The 14,643-nt window shown below is 42.9% G+C and overlaps 1 protein-coding gene across 1 annotated transcript in view; it reads left to right on the top strand.

The window, feature by feature from the left end:
• grin3bb (glutamate receptor, ionotropic, N-methyl-D-aspartate 3Bb) overlaps positions 1 to 14,643 on the top strand; it is a 104,804-nt gene that overhangs the window by 81,155 nt on the left and 9,006 nt on the right. Inside the window, exon 6 of the mRNA XM_029708386.1 lies at positions 4,686 to 4,801. Within this exon, the coding sequence (XP_029564246.1) occupies positions 4,686 to 4,801 (116 nt within the window). The remainder of the gene's footprint in view (positions 1 to 4,685; positions 4,802 to 14,643) is intronic.

The following is a 14,643-nucleotide window of genomic DNA, read 5'->3' as shown; positions in this document are numbered from 1 at the left end:
TGAGGTTTTTGTGTTGTGGCTGTCATCGTCTGAGACACAGCGTGCTCTTGAATATAGGGTGGGTGTCATGTTTTGGCTAAGAAATGAACTAAAATGGGAATAAAATAGAAATTTGAACTTTCAAATGGTACCACAAAGATGTTTTGAGGCCCACACATCAGAGAATGTTGACTTCGATGGGAATATCAGTTGGTTAAAAATTATACTGTCAATTCTCCATCAGAAACTTATTGAAATAAAAGAAATATAGATAGAATAGATATGACCATTTGTGTTAACATTCGACGGTGGATGGACCGGTGGCCATCTCCGGGATAGTAATTAGAAGTGACGATTTCAATTTGATTTCAATTTCAATGGAGCACCAGCTGAATTGCAGTGAAGGAATAGGTCCATTCTACGAAATATATTTCTATGACTGAAATGACACCCACCCTCTATTTAAGAGCACGTTGTGTCTCAACCAATGGTGGGCACAACACAAAAACCTCAGATGATGTAAAAATAGGTTCTAATTTATGTTAAAGGTAAAAAAATATATATATTTTCAAGAAATTATAAAATAGTTTGACAACCCTGTTTGTAAACTTTCAAATGATGTCAAACTCAACCGTTTATCTTTTCCAGTGATGAAGACATGGATGTCTCATGGTATGCTGGTGTATGGAAAATAGGTCATCTTTGAGCACCTTTATCTCTTCAATGTTTTGGCATTCAGGTCCAAAAAGTCACTTTCTGACCACTTCTTCCATGGGCAAACATATATGTGAAGTTTTGTTTAAATCAAAAGGGATGATGTCAAAAAGGGATAGAATTGAAATGGATTTACCCTTAAAACCTGTTGAGGCCAGGGGGCAGGATCTTATCCCGGTATTGGGATTCATTGTCATGTGACCATGGCGGGGAATTCAAAACTGCAAGAGTAATCATTTCAAATAATCAAATAATCAACTATTTTCCTCCATTTGAAAGATATATCTCCTAAATCTAACCACGCTGTCCGATTTTCAGAGGCTTTACGGAGAATGCATAAAGTTAGGTTATGTGAGGAGAGTACATTGACAATAGCTGCGTGTAATGTTTAGCCAATTCAAAGAAGGGCATCAACAGACAGAAAACTAGCTAGAATTATGCACTTACCTTTGACAATCTGCATCAGATGACACTCATAGGACATTATGTTAGACAATACATGCATTTTTAGTTCCATCAAGTTCATATTTATATCCAAAAACAGCATTTACAGTCGCGGTGAAATTCAGAATTTTTTTTCGGCTCGAATGCTCCCAGTGAATCCAGCATTACAAATCACGGAATTACTATTCTAAAACATTGGTAAATTATAATATTGTCATTCAAAGAATAATATATTATCATCTCGTAATTGCTACCGAATGGCCAGATCTCAAAATAACTTTACTGGGAAATCACATTTTGCTATAAACTGGGTACTATGCTAACAACATAAGCTAAGCTATAAGCTAAGCTAAGCTATACCGTTAGCATTAGCATCATCTAATATCGATAATAACATTCTAAATATCCCCTTACCTTTGATTATCTCCATCAGAAGGCGCTGCCAGGGATCCCAGGTCCAGAACAAATGTGGTTTCTTTTGACAAAGTTCATAATTTATGTCCAAATAGTTAGCGTTCAGTAGGCTCCCACAAAATGAGGTGGGCAGTGTAAAGTCACTGCATGTCACAACATGTCAAACGTTGTTTAGCATTAATCTTTTGGTCCATTTTTAACGTGAAACATCAGTAAACATCAGTAATATTTTCACACAACCTATCAAGTGTCTAGAATAAACGATTATGACAAAGACACTCTTCTCAGATTTATGCGCAGGCGCAAAAAATGAAGTGATGACGTGTCAACTTGTAAGCATTCTAATTCGGTCTGTATTCATGACAGATGCTTCAAACAACTTTCTAAAGATCGTTGACATCTAGTGGAAGCAGTAGGAGTTGCGAACTGAATCCTTTCTCACTATGGTATCTATAAAACAATGACACTAAATAGTACAGTCACAAAATTCTCATTTTTTAAAATCTATTTTTCACAGGTTTTTGCCTGCAATATGAGTTTTGTTATACTTACAGACACCATTCAAACTGTTTTAGAAAATTCAGAGTGTTTTCTATCCAAACCTGAACAATAATATGCATATTCTAGCTTCTGAGTTGGTGTAGGAGGCAGTTTAAAATGCGCACATATTTTTTTCCAAAATTCTCAATACTGCCCCCTGGCCTCAACAGGTTTAACACTCGGCCTATATGGATTTGGCCTACATGGATAGGGCTACATTTAAATGTTTCTTACAGAAGAGAATAGGGAAAGCATATGCATAACCATTGTAGCAATTAAAAGGGAACAGTTTGGAGATTATGGGACAATTATTAGACTAAAAGTGAGGACACCAGACTGAATCCAAATTGCAGATTTAACCAAACTGTAGATTTTATGTGCATTTTACATTTACTTTTCGCCGTATTTGTTTTTGAAAATACTCTAGATACATTCAATAACTTAAGAATATTCTTGGAAAATTTGACAAAAAGATGACAAGTGTTTGAGTGAGAGGTCTAACTGGTGTTTCCAAGTGGCCACACACCTCTCCAAAGTGTACACAGTTCCTAAGTCATTTCAATGCACTTTTATGACTCAAAGAAGAGTCTTCAACTATAAGGTGCTTTTCTGAGCTCTCCTAGCTGTGCCATTGGGGAACTAGAGCAAGCACACTTGTAGTTGTTTTCTTTGGAACACGGCCCTGCTTCTTCGCCGTTACACAATTACTGTTGCTGTTGACATAATTCAAAAACGGTGAATTATAAATTCGCCATCTGGGTCAGGTGGGCATAATTTGATAGCGCGATCAATTGCCAACACGACTAGCTAAATGATAAAATACGATATTACAGTGTTAGTCTTTTACTAGGCAATTCAGAGAAGCAGATCGTAATAGAGTGGGATCATGAGTGCATTCAGATGCGTGGTCCTCGGCAAATCTTCTTTACAATTAAAACAAACATAGGCTCATTCTGTTCAGGACAACGTAGGGTGTAAAGCCATGTCATCTTGTAACTGTACATCAAACATTGTGTTCATAAACATTGACACTGTGTATTACATAGGTTTTATGATATGGAAATGTGAAGTGGACATATGGACTCACAGGTGTTTGGCTTGCTTGTATTTATTATAATCCTCAACGTCTCATCTTTCAAAATACATTGAGTCCTTATAATTTACAGCTTCCATCATTCAGACAATTAAACATTTGCAAAAGTTACCTAATTAGCGGGAGGAATGGTGGCATCATTTTGTCGAGCACGGTGCTCAAGTTCAGAACGGCAGTCAATCAAAACCCATACAGAGCTGTGAAGCGGAGGGCCTGAGCTCTGACATCATGTATAGCATGTTACTGTACAGCCACTGCGTTCCAATTTAGCCGCTTATCAGTGTCCAAATCTGCCATTTTCAACCATATACAGGTACGAGTGTAAAGGGCTACTCCTATTCGTCCCTGGAGGAACATAAGGCCTGTCCTAAAGTTTTCCATTGTTGCCGGTCTTGGGCCGCATTCTTTGCCTCAGGCCATGACAAGCGGATCTTCTTGAGTTCTGCTTCTAGACACCTGAGCCAGGTCACTGTTGGACGTTCTCTTCTTCACTTTCCTTGAGGATTCCAAGGATTTGCAATGTTCTCCGGGCCTCTCTGGGCCGTGTGACCAACCCGTCTCCACTTCCACTTCGAAACAGGCTTCTGGTTGATTTTCTTTACAGGTCTATATTAGAGATCCGCTCAGGCAACCATATGAGCAGTATTTGTTTGAGACGGGAGTTTACAAAGACCTGTAGCTTGTGTTCCAGGCTCTTAATCAGTTGCAAAATAACTCAATACAACTCCTCTAAGTGGATGGTTTGATGGATGGTTTGATTAAACAGCCAAAGTGCCAGAAAATTGCCAGTAATATTCACAGGCGATTTCTTACCCAAGAGGTCATCCACTCCTTACAATTGAAGGCAGAGGACCTGAAAGCTGACACACATAACAATGTGCCGTTTTGACATCTTTAGCCTGCATTACGATAGTTCCCATGACACATAATCCTCTCTGGTTCAGCTAATGTGCCTAGTCAGGGGTCACGCCATAAAAGAAGTTGAGTGCCTGATTTGGGTGTTCTCCCATTTTGCCATTACCTCAGTCAGTGTACTCTGCATTCATTCCAGACTTGTTTGGTCGGACAAGCGATTAATGGCCTTGCTTTACGATTCTCCTTCTGCCCAATTTCCCTAGCGGTCCCCCATTTACACTGAGACATGAAGTATAATCATGATGGTGACGAGGGTCATGTGCTACATCTGGAATGAGTGAGGAAATGTCCCCAAGGCCGGATGAGGTACAGAGACGAGTGTTTGTGGCGATTGGTTAAAGGTTTGTTGGGGACATAGCCTGTTTGGTGTGTGGTGCGTAGGATTGGGACGTGATCTATTTCAAACTTGGCCTTTTTGGTTTGTGGCGATTGGGACGTGCTCTGTTTGGTGTGTGGCGATTGGGACGTGGCCCATTTGGTGTGTAGGCCTAGCGTTTAGGACATGACTTTTGTTGTCATGCGTTTTGTGGTTCGTTCCATTGTCCCCCGTTCTCTGTCTATAACCCCTTCTCCCTGTGTGTTGAAGGGTAGATCCCCCTCAGCTTGATGCCTTCATCATGGACAAGGCCCTGCTGGACTACGAGGTGTCCATCGACGCAGACTGCAAGCTGCTCACCGTGGGCAAACCCTTCGCCATCGAAGGTAAGAAACCCCTGTGTACCCCAACACAGGGTTTTGACCTCAAACTTGGTGTCTGTGGTGCCCTTATCTTCTGTTGTGTGTGTATGCTGGCTGTGTGTCTGCCTGTGCATGTTTATGTGTATGTGCGTTACAATGTACATCTCTTTTTATGTGTGTGTGCGAGTGTGTGTTTGCTTGAGTGCCCCGGTGTATAGGTGGGCATCCACTTGTTTGTCTGTGTGTTTGTATTCCCCCATCCTCTCCCTGTTTTTAAGTTCGCCCACATCTCAAATTCACATTCTTTTGATTTGAATATGTAATTATTCAAATATGTTTTCTGCTATTTTGTCGGAATCAACACCACACCCCTGTCTCTGAGAGCCGGTGCAGGATTATGAGGAATAAGTGGAAATAGACTCCCGCGCCTCGCACTTCTGCATTGCTGCTCCCACATTGTCCACGCATTAAGGTTCTCTTTTCACCGTCAACCTTTTCTATAGCGGTTAGTAATGGGTTCTGGAGACCCACGGAGTGTGCAGGCTTTTACTCCAACCCTACATGAAACGGAAGGAAATGGAGACATACCAGTTCTTGAACTAGTAAGAAACTCTTTTTTTTTATGTTGAACTAAACGTAATTTGCATGCCTTAATAACACAACCCTAATTCAGTTCACCAAGGTCTCGATGAGTACTTGATTATCCGTATCAGATGTATTTGTGCAGAGATAGGACAAAAGACAGCATGCCCTGTGGGTCCCAATTTCAACCAGGATTAAAGAGCACTGTTTCAGAGAAGCATCCCTCCCTGACCCTGACCCAATATTGCATACCTACTGAGATATAGAATCAAGGAGCCGGGTTGTAAACTTTAGCTGTCATAAGATATTGATATGGCTTATTTAGTTTCCGTGGGACACGTCACTTTCATTTGAGAGGTGGGGAGCGGTAATAGAAGGAATGGGGAAGAGGGGGAACAGTAATGGAAGAGGCTGTCATCTGGACGCTGTTTTTATTAGCCTGAAAGGGTAGGCCTGCGGTGTTGGCTATGTAGAACGTCAGCTCATGCTGTGTATTCAGATTCGTCACTGGGCAGGATGCACACAAACACACACAGATACACACACACTCCTGATTGGCTTTTTACCTTTTCCTCCTGAAATGTTTAAACCGTGAAAGTCGTTCCATGTCATTTCAGCAAGCCATGACAACCACCATCTCAGATTGTTCTGAAATGGTTTCTTTAGTTAGAAACAGGCAAGATTAGCATTCCTTAAACATTATTCTGGTGAAATAGCATTTTATCTCTGAGAAATGAAGCTAATTGAGTGCACCCAAATTGGCCATTTTAATTGATAAGATTCAGATAGCGTCCAATAAATGTAGTGCTCAACATCCGATTTGGACCAAACCTTTTCCTATTAATGAGAAAGACAGAAGAACCCCCCCCAAACAATAGCCACCCACAGACCCTCCCACAGCCCATGCCAATCCCACCCCAACAACCAGTATACAGTATCAGTTTTCTATGTTTGACAAGTAGTATGAAGCTACGACTTGGAGCATTGTTTCTCCATACTATGTCATGTATTCCCTGTGAATCTGATGATGGTTTTTCCAACCCTGTCCAGAGAAATTGGTAATTGAAGTCACTTGCATTATTTACCTTAAAGTAGTGTGAAAGTACCAGGTTCTGACCACTAGATGCTGCTGTTCCTACTACACCGCCACATTTTCATAAATTTAGCTGGTCTCTTGTGTTAATTAAATAGATTTTGGGTAGAAAACCAATAGTTCCTTTTCAGCCAGTCACTCGGCATAACATACTATGGGAGTCAACGACCAATCATATTCACCTGAAGAAATCACACCCAACGGGCCAATGGATGCAGATATTTCGCTCTTCAGATATGCAGATATTTCGCCTGAAGGAAGAACGTGCCATGCAATTTACTAACTGTTCAAGCACACGAAGACTACGAGATTTAGCTGCGACTTAGGTATCTGTTAGTAGGGAGAGAGTACTCGTCCCCCTAGATGTTTGAGTTTTGGGTCTTGGTATCGGTTTTGTGTTTGCTAAAAGCTAACTATTTTCTGCTTACTTTCTGCTCTGCTTGTGTAGCTAATTCTTCCTTGCTTGGGTAGAATTTGTGTTGGCTAAAACCCCACTATTTCTGCTCTGCTTGTATAGCCAGTGCTTCCTTCCTTCAGTAAGATGGACAGATGGCTCTCCCCCGGGAGAGGTAAATAATGCAAGTGACTTCAATTACTAATTTCTCTGGAAAAAGTAAGTTCAAAAAGGCTAACCAGCTGAGTTTGAACCTCTGACTGTGCCCTTAGGGCATGTGGTTTTACAATGAAAATGAAAGATACTCACAAGGGCTGTCCTGTTTGCCTGGGGTGGAAACACGCTCAGGAGGCTTTGGCTCGGACCAGTTTGTGTGACCATTGTCGCCGGCTGGGCTCAACGTCTGTTGGGCGTCGAGCTGACTTTGGGAGACAGATTGTGGCTGCTGGCGAAGGGTCTTCCGGGGTTGTCTGAGGCCCGGGGGAGAGCGGCAGCAGTGGTCGTAGTTGATAAGGGTCTCATCCCAGCCGAGTGAGGCTAATGCAAGACCTTAAGCAAGACAGGGATGCCTTGAGCTGTCCGGCGAGATGCGTCCAGTAGCAAATCACCCAGAGCTGAAATAGATGCATGAACAGAATTCCCAGAGGGACCACAGCTATCATAGCACTGGTGCCAAAGCCGCCTCCACCGCCATAGAAAGGTGCGGGATCAGAAACTCGTAGGCCACACCCTCAAAATGAAACCTCAGAAACTTTCTGTGGGGAGGATGTATAGCCACATGAAAATACGCATCATTCAGCTCTATATACCAATCGCTGGCATGCACCGACTAGAATAGCCGGCAAATTGTGAGCATTTTGAACTTGCAAACCTTGAGGTGCTTGCTTAAAATATGCAAGTCCATGATGGGACACAGCGTTCCATCGCTTTTGGGGCTAAGAAGTACTGGCTGTACCAACTGCTCTGTATTTCTTACATGAGGACCACCGGAATAGCCTGCTTTTCAATAAGAGAGGAAATCTCCTCTCTCAAGACAAGCGTTAGGACCTCGGGGACCATTGACGTAATGACGCTACAAAAAGGAGGAGGGTACACAGCGAACTGCAGACCGTACCCCCTCGTCACCGTCCTCATGGTGAAACTGCCTCTGGATGGAGCACGCTGCCAGTCTCCCATACATTATCTCCTGAAGGGGCAGAGAACCACCCTGAAAACTGGGATAAAACAAAAAATGCTCATGCACTCTTAGAAAAAAAGGTGCTATCTAGAACTTAAAAGGGTTCTTCGGCTGTCCCCATAGGAGAACCCCTTGAAGAACCCTATTTAGTTCCATGTATAACAATTTCCACAGTGGCTTTTACATGGAATCCAAAAAGGGTTTTACCTGGAGCCAAAAAGGGTTTTCCTATGGGGACAGCCGAAGAACCGTTTTGGAACTCTTTTTTATAAGAGGGTGCTTGTTTTCATATCCGCCACCCTTTGACAACCGTTTGTCTGAATGTGGGGAAGGAACTGTGCTTATTATGCCCACAGCTGGACAATACCGCCCTCTAGATACACCTGAACACAGATGAACCTTGCGTTGGTTTTAATGGTAAATGTCACTTATCACAATAAATATAGTTCCCTGATAATTTTATTGAAAAACATAAGACTGCCATGCAATTCATTATTTTATTAGGGTTGTCACAACATTTTAGTCCTTAGCCCATTTCTCCATCAAAGTTTTGGGCTTGTAGGAAAAGTCTTGCATAGGAATAGCCCTCGCAGAGAGCGGCCACTTGTTGGACTATTCAAGGAGAGTTGGGTTGAAGCATTAGGTTGCTATTAGCACAAACTGAATTGCTTTTATGGAGGACTTGCGTTCATTGTGAGGATGACCACACATGACCATGGGTGGCTTTTGACCCCAAAAATTATATTCTTCATGTCTTACTCATTGGTAGGAAGAAGTTTGGTCCTAATCTGATGTTGGGTACTATATATGTACTTCTTAGATTTTTTTAGGGGGTAGATCAGCTTTAATATTGCAGATAGATGGTGGTTTCTATCAATGTAATTGTCTGCATCATTTGCAATCCTCCATATTTTGTTTTTGTAATATATATATTTCCCTTTAATATTTTTCCCTAACTCTGCCACCCCTTCCCTAATTGGAGTAAACTAATGGACAATAACACTTAGGCTTCTACTTCCATCTTATACATACTATATAGATTTCATGGACACAGTATATTTTACAATAGCTATCTTTTGTTTGTTAGTTTCATCCTTCATCTCCCATCTATCTCTGAACACCATCCAGTTTTGATTTCAATTTGCCATGTATTTTTCAACTGTGCTGTGATGTTTCACAAAAGTTCTGAAACTTGCTATTCTCATAGTTTCTACAGATTGTAAATTAAAGATAAAAATGTTTGCTAAGTGTATTATTATTGATCAATTGACTATGACTTTTTAAATCACCCAACAGTGGTGAGTTAGCTCCAGGTATATGTTGCAATTCTTCAGCCATTCCTGAACCTGCGACCAAAAACAAGCTCCTTATGGGAAGTACCAAAACAAATGATCTAATGATTCTGTCTCTTCACAGCAACATTTGCAGAGCTGGGATGGTTGTATCCCCATATATATATATATATATATGTGTAAAAAGGGAAGAGGTCTGAATACTTTCTGAATGCACTGTATATGTGTGTAGTTATCCCACGAGTCGTTCCACCTCAAACCACAGAAAGAGGATTTCGGCACCCACCATCTCAGATTGTTCTCAAATCATTTTTGTAGTTAGTAACAGATACGATTAGCATTCACGAAACATTATTTTGTGGAAATATATCTCTGAGAAATTAAGCTACAGTAATTGATTGCACCCAAATTGTCAATTTTAATGGATAGGATTTAGATAATATTCAATTAATATAGTACCCACATGGTTTATGAACTGATACACAAAACAACACTGGATTCAAAACTTAAGAGTTTAATTGAAAGTATTATACAAAATTATTGCAGCCAATAGAATGTTATATATATATATATATATACTCAAAAAAATAAAGGGAACACTTAAACAACACAATGTAACTCCAAGTCAATCACACTTCTGTGAAATCAAACTGTCCACTTAGGAAGCAACACTGATTGACAATAAATTTCACATGCTGTTGTGCAAATGGAATAGACAACAGGTGGAAATGATAGGCAATTAGCAAGACACCCCCGATAAAGGAGTGGTTCTGCAGGTGGGGACCACAGACCACTTCTCAGTTCCTATGCTTCCTGGCTGATGTTTTGGTCACTTTTGCATGCTGGCGGTGCTTTCACTCTAGTGGTAGCATGAGATGGAGTCTACAACCCACAAAAGTGGCTCAGGTAGTGCAGCTCATCCAGGATAGCACATCAATGCGAGCTATGGCAAGAAGGTTTGCTGTGTCTGTCAGCGTAGTGTCCAGAGCATGGAGGCGCTACCAGGAGACAGGCCAGTACATCAGGAGACGTGGAGGAGGCCGTAGGAGGGCAACAACCCAGCAGCAGGACCGCTACCTCTGCCTTTGTGCAAGGAGGAGCAGGAGGAGCACTGCCAGAGCCCTGCAAAATGACCTCCAGCAGGCCACAAATGTGCATGTGTCTGCTCAAACGGTCAGAAACAGACTCCATGAGGGTGGTATGAGGGCCCGACGTCCACAGGTGGGGGTTGTGCTTACAGCCCAACACCGTGCAGGACGTTTGGCATTTGCCAGAGAACACCAAGATTGGCAAATTCGCCATTGGCGCCCTGTGCTCTTCACAGATGAAAGCAGGTTCACACTGAGCACGTGACAGACGTGACAGAGTCTGGAGACACCGTGGAGAACGTTTTGCTGCCTGCAACATCCTCCAGCATGACCGGTTTGGCGGTGGGTCAGTCATGGTGTGGGGTGGCATTTCTTTGGGGGGCCGCACAGCCCTACATGTGCTCGCCAGAGGTAGCCTGACTGCCATTAGGTACCGAGATGAGATCCTCAGACCCCTTGTGAGACCATATGCTGGTGCGGTTGGTCCTGGGTTCCTCCTAATGCAAGACAATGCTAGACCTCATGTGGCTGGAGTGTGTCAGCAGTTCCTGCAAGAGGAAGGCATTGATGCTATGGACTGGCCCGCCCGTTCCCCAGACCTGAATCCAATTGAGCACATCTGGGACATCATGTCTCGCTCCATCCACCAACGCCACGTTGCACCACAGACTGTCCAGGAGTTGGCGGATGCTTTAGTCCAGGTCTGGGAGGAGATCCCTCAGGAGACCATCCGCCACCTCATCAGGAGCATGCCCAGGCGTTGTAGGGAGGTCATACAGGCACATGGAGGCCACACACACTACTGAGCCTCATTTTGACTTGTTTTAAGGACATTACATCAAAGTTGGATCAGCCTGTAGTGTGGTTTTCCACTTTAATTTTGAGTGTGACTCCAAATCCAGACCTCCATGGGTTGATAAATTGGATTTCCATTGATTCTTTTTGTGTGATTTTGTTGTCAGCACATTCAACAATGTAAAGAAAAAAGTATTTAATAAGATTATTTCTTTCATTCAGATCTAGGATGAGTTGTTTAAGTGTTCCCTTTATTTTTTTGAGCAGTATATATATATAAATATAACATTCTATTTTTGATAATTCTTGAGATATTTCTGCAACTTGATTGGAGAAACCTGTGGTAAATTCAATTGATTGGAAATGATTTGGAAAGCACACACCTGTCTATATAAGGTCCCACAGTTGACAGTGCATGTCAGAGCAAAAACCAAGCCATGAGGTTGAAGGAATTGTCCGTAGAGCTCAGAGATAGGAGTTTGTCGAGGCACAGATCTGGGGAAGGGTACCAAAAAATGTCTGCAGCATTGAAGGTCCCCAAGAACACAATGGCCTCCATCATTCTTAAATCGGAGAAGTTTGGAACCACCGAGACTCTTCCTAGAGCTGGCCGCCCGACCAAACTGAGCAATTGGGTGAGAAGGGCCTTAGTCAGGGGAGGTGACCAATAACCCAATGTCCATTCTGACAGAGCTCCATAGTTCCTTTCAGAAAGACAACCATCTCTGCAGCACTCCACCAATCATGACTTTATTGTTGAGTGGCCAGACGGAAGCCACTCCTCAGTAAAAAGCACATTACAGCCCGCTTGGAGTATGCCAAAAGGCACCTATAGGACTCTCAGGCCATGAGAATCAAGATTGAACTCTTTGGCCTGATTGTCAAGCATCTCGTCTGGAGGAAACCTGGCACCATCCCTACGGTGAAGCATGGTAGTGGCAGCATCATGCTGTGAGGATGTTTTTCCGCGGCAGGGACTGGGAGACTAGTCAGGATTGAGGGAATGATGAATGGAGCAAAGTACAGAGAGATCCTTGATGAAAACTTGCTCCAGAGCGCTCAGGACCTCAGACTGGGGCGAAAGTTCCCTCCTCTCATTTGCAGATTTTAAACTCATGAATTTTGTCTGCCAGATATCTTTCATGAGACTAAGTCACCCACTCTGGAATGGCGATAGGGGGAGAAATGACTTTGCAATGAAATTGCATTTGACTCAAGCTGTTTCACTGCTTTCCTGAAAAGAACCCACCCCCCTACTAAAAAAATGGAAGCACTTCCTTTACATCACAATATTTCATAAAACAGCCTTATGAGTACTTGATTACTTGATCAACTGGTTTCTCTTGCGAGGTGATTTTTTCCAGGTTAGTAATTTCACAAGGCAAGAGGGATTTTTGTGTGGAACCAGATTGACACCTTCTCTTTTCATGTAATGTAACTCCTGCTCTTTTTCCCTGGGTTTTGAGGTGAGGAATATTCCTCCATTTTGGGCCCTGACCTCTAGACAGTCATCCACAATAAAACAGTAATTGGGGTTTTGCTCAATTAGACCTCTTCTAGCTCATCTCTCCCCTCTGATAATTGTATTTTCTACCTTCCCTCGCTCCTCCATTGCACTTTATCTACATGGTTCTTCACGGTATTCATTGCTCCATCCAGTATCATATCATATCTCTCACACACACACACACACACACACACACACACACACACACACACACACACACTCTCTCTCTCTGGTTGGCAGCTAGTCCTCTATTTATTCATTTCCAGATACTAAAACAATTGATCCGCACAAATGCAGCCATGAGCTAGCGCTTTAAACAGAGTTCCCTCTTTCAAAAGACTTTCTGAATCTCTGTCCCCGCCTCTTCAGGGTTTTATTTGTCTCTGGTTTTTGGACTGAGTCGTAGTGGGCTACAGACAGTGGAACTGGAAGGTGCCAGGACTCTTTCGATTTGGTGATTAAAGCAACCCAGTATTTAATGACTGTGATTCAAAGAGGACCTTTACTAAGCACAACATCGTCATTAACACTGGGCTACAGGGACGCCTGTGCCAGCGCAGGGGCCCGACTCTGTTGGCTTTATGGGAAACAGAGGGATGTTTATTGGATCTCCGATGCATTAATTAAGAGTATTATACTGAAGCACATGCTTTACACAGCGTAGTAGTTCAGCTGTTTTTACCTGTTGGAGCTGGCAGGCAAACAGGCAGGCAAACAGGCAGGCAGGCAGACAGACCGAGACAGACAGGCTGTGAGAGAGAGACACGCACGCACACATACGCGCATATCCTCATTCCAAAACGCCTTTGACAGTGTGTGTGTGCTTGACTGTGTGTGCGTGTTCGTGTGTGTGTGCATGCTCGGGCCGTCTCACTCTGATGAAACGTGTTGATGTCAGAGCCTTGTCTGGCATCTGTCGTCTTGATTTGGAGGGGTAGGTGGGAGTGAGGGAGAGTGAGGGAGAGTGAGGGGGAGTGGAAGGGGAGATGACTGACAGACATTAGCCACGAGGGGATAGATAGGCAGAGGTAAACCCCTCCATTGATTAAATACAATTTTTGAGATGGACGGAAGGGATGAGGGAGGGAAGAAGGGAGGAGGGAGAGATGGAATGAGAGTTGTTGTGTCTCAATGATCCTTGGGCTCTCACTCTCTGTTATCCCCAGCCCACCAAAACTCATTATTAATTCTGCTGTCAAAGCCAACACACACACACACACACACACACACACACACACACACACACACACACTCCTTGTCATTAGATAATGGATGTGCCGAACACTCCACTTTTTCTTTGTCCTGTTTCTGTCTTCCTCCATCAATCTTTCCTCAAACTCCCGTTGCTAACGACGACCACGAGATGGGGATTTTTTTTCCCTTCCATCCTTCCACGTAAATCAAGAATCCGATATCGAAAATCTCATTCACAAAATGTCATTAAAAACTTCAAAGGAGTAAAGTACAGGAATAGCAGTATAGGTAGAGGAGGAATTATTCCATTTTATGGAGCGACATGGAGGCTGAACTCTGGTTTAGCTATAATAATAACCAAAGCCCTGTGTTCCCCTTCTGAAAGGGTTGAAGGTAAGGTCATCCGTACCGCAGTTTCGCAGGGCCCCCCCTTCCCCATTTAGCTAATCTCATGCTATTCTACACATTTTGCTATGAGGGAGAGAGAGAAAATGTTGCTGTTTTAAAGATCATTTCCTGCTATTCTACACATTTAACCATGAGGCTGAGAGAAAATGTTGCAGTGTTACAGCTCATTTCTTATAATTCTATGATTTGTTTTGCCATGGTTTATGACGTGTTCATATCCTTAGGCGGAGAGGAGGAGAGGATCCAGACTAGGTCTGCCAGTTAACTCACTCTGCATGAAGTTTGGAATGATACGAGTACAGGCCGCTGCTCAGTTCTCCGCCGAAACAATTTAAA

Source organism: Salmo trutta, chromosome 22, assembly GCF_901001165.1.
Source record: "Salmo trutta chromosome 22, fSalTru1.1, whole genome shotgun sequence".
In the NCBI taxonomy this organism is placed as follows: Eukaryota; Metazoa; Chordata; class Actinopteri; order Salmoniformes; family Salmonidae; genus Salmo; species Salmo trutta.
Note: the sequence above shows the minus strand (reverse complement) of the source record. Positions and strands in the feature narration are given on the sequence as shown.